General features: G+C 36.5%; 1 protein-coding gene across 1 annotated transcript; it reads left to right on the top strand.

Annotated features, from left to right (window-relative positions):
• Positions 1-39: 39 nt before the first annotated feature.
• On the top strand, positions 40-948 carry TM35_000291880 (putative fatty acid elongase; the record flags this gene model as incomplete). Its single annotated transcript, XM_029028345.1, has 1 exon — positions 40-948. One exon carries the CDS (start codon positions 40-42, stop codon positions 946-948), a length of 909 nt encoding a protein of 302 aa, XP_028880372.1.
• Between the last annotated feature and the right edge of the window lie 234 nt (positions 949-1,182).

Genomic DNA, 1,182 nt, shown 5'->3' on the forward strand with positions numbered 1-1,182 from the left:
TATATATATATATATATATATATATACTTTACTGCAATCATGCAATTCACGCAGGAGTGGGATGGATATGCCGTCCGTAAGTGGATGATTGAGAATGTAGACGTTGTGGGATACATCTCTGGCTTCTATCTCACCTTTGTCTTTCTCGGTCCACGTGTATTTGCCAAACTCACTGGCAGTGATACTAATAAAGCTAATAATAATAATAATAATAATAATAATAATAATAATAATAATAATAATAATAATAATGTGAGAAGTGAAGATGGAAGTGGATCGCCTATGGTTCGCCGGGCCATGGTGGTATGGAATTTAAGTCTTTCCATCTTTTCCATCTTTGGCACCAGTACCGTCACTCCCACACTTATTCGTAATCTTCTCAATAAAGGTTTCTACAGTGCGACCTGTGAATTTCGCGAGGAGGAATTCTACACCACCAGTGTGGGTTTCTGGATGGGTATCTTTGCCCTTTCCAAGATCCCGGAATTAATGGATACCATCTTCCTTGTTTTGCAGGGAAAACAGAAATTACCCTTTCTTCACTGGTATCATCACGTTACGGTGTTACTCTTCTCTTGGCATACATATTGTGTGGGAAGTTCTGCGTATATTTGGGTTGCCGCGATGAATTACAGTGTTCATTCCATTATGTATTTATACTTTGCCTTGGCAGCGATGGGGTATAAACGGATGGTTCGTCCATTGGCGCCGTATATTACACTTATGCAGATCTCACAAATGGTGATGGGTTGTTTTGTGACGATGTATGCAATGAAGGAAACTCATGATGGACGTGGATGTGGAATGACGTGGTCTAATATGCGGATTCAATTATTAATGTATGCAAGTTATTTATATTTGTTTTCAGAGATGTTTGTGAAGGCACATGTGTTTCCACCGAAACGACCTGCTATCGCTACAAATGGATCTACAAAGAAGACAGCGTAAATATATATATATATATATATATATATATATATATGATTTTTGTATTAATAATTAAATAAAGGGATACGTATATGCAAAGAGAGAGAGAGAGAGAAAACAAGAAATAAAATAAATGAAAATGAGTAGAATGAGAGAGAGAAGAAGAAAAAAGAAGAAGAATTGAAAAAGTCTCGCGAACGTGGGGTTTTTTTGAGGGGTCATTGGTGAGAAGTACGTTTTTTTTTTTTTTTTTTT

The sequence above is a fragment of the Trypanosoma theileri genome (assembly GCF_002087225.1).
Source record: "Trypanosoma theileri isolate Edinburgh chromosome Unknown TM35_Tth_29_V1, whole genome shotgun sequence".
In the NCBI taxonomy this organism is placed as follows: Eukaryota; Euglenozoa; class Kinetoplastea; order Trypanosomatida; family Trypanosomatidae; genus Trypanosoma; species Trypanosoma theileri.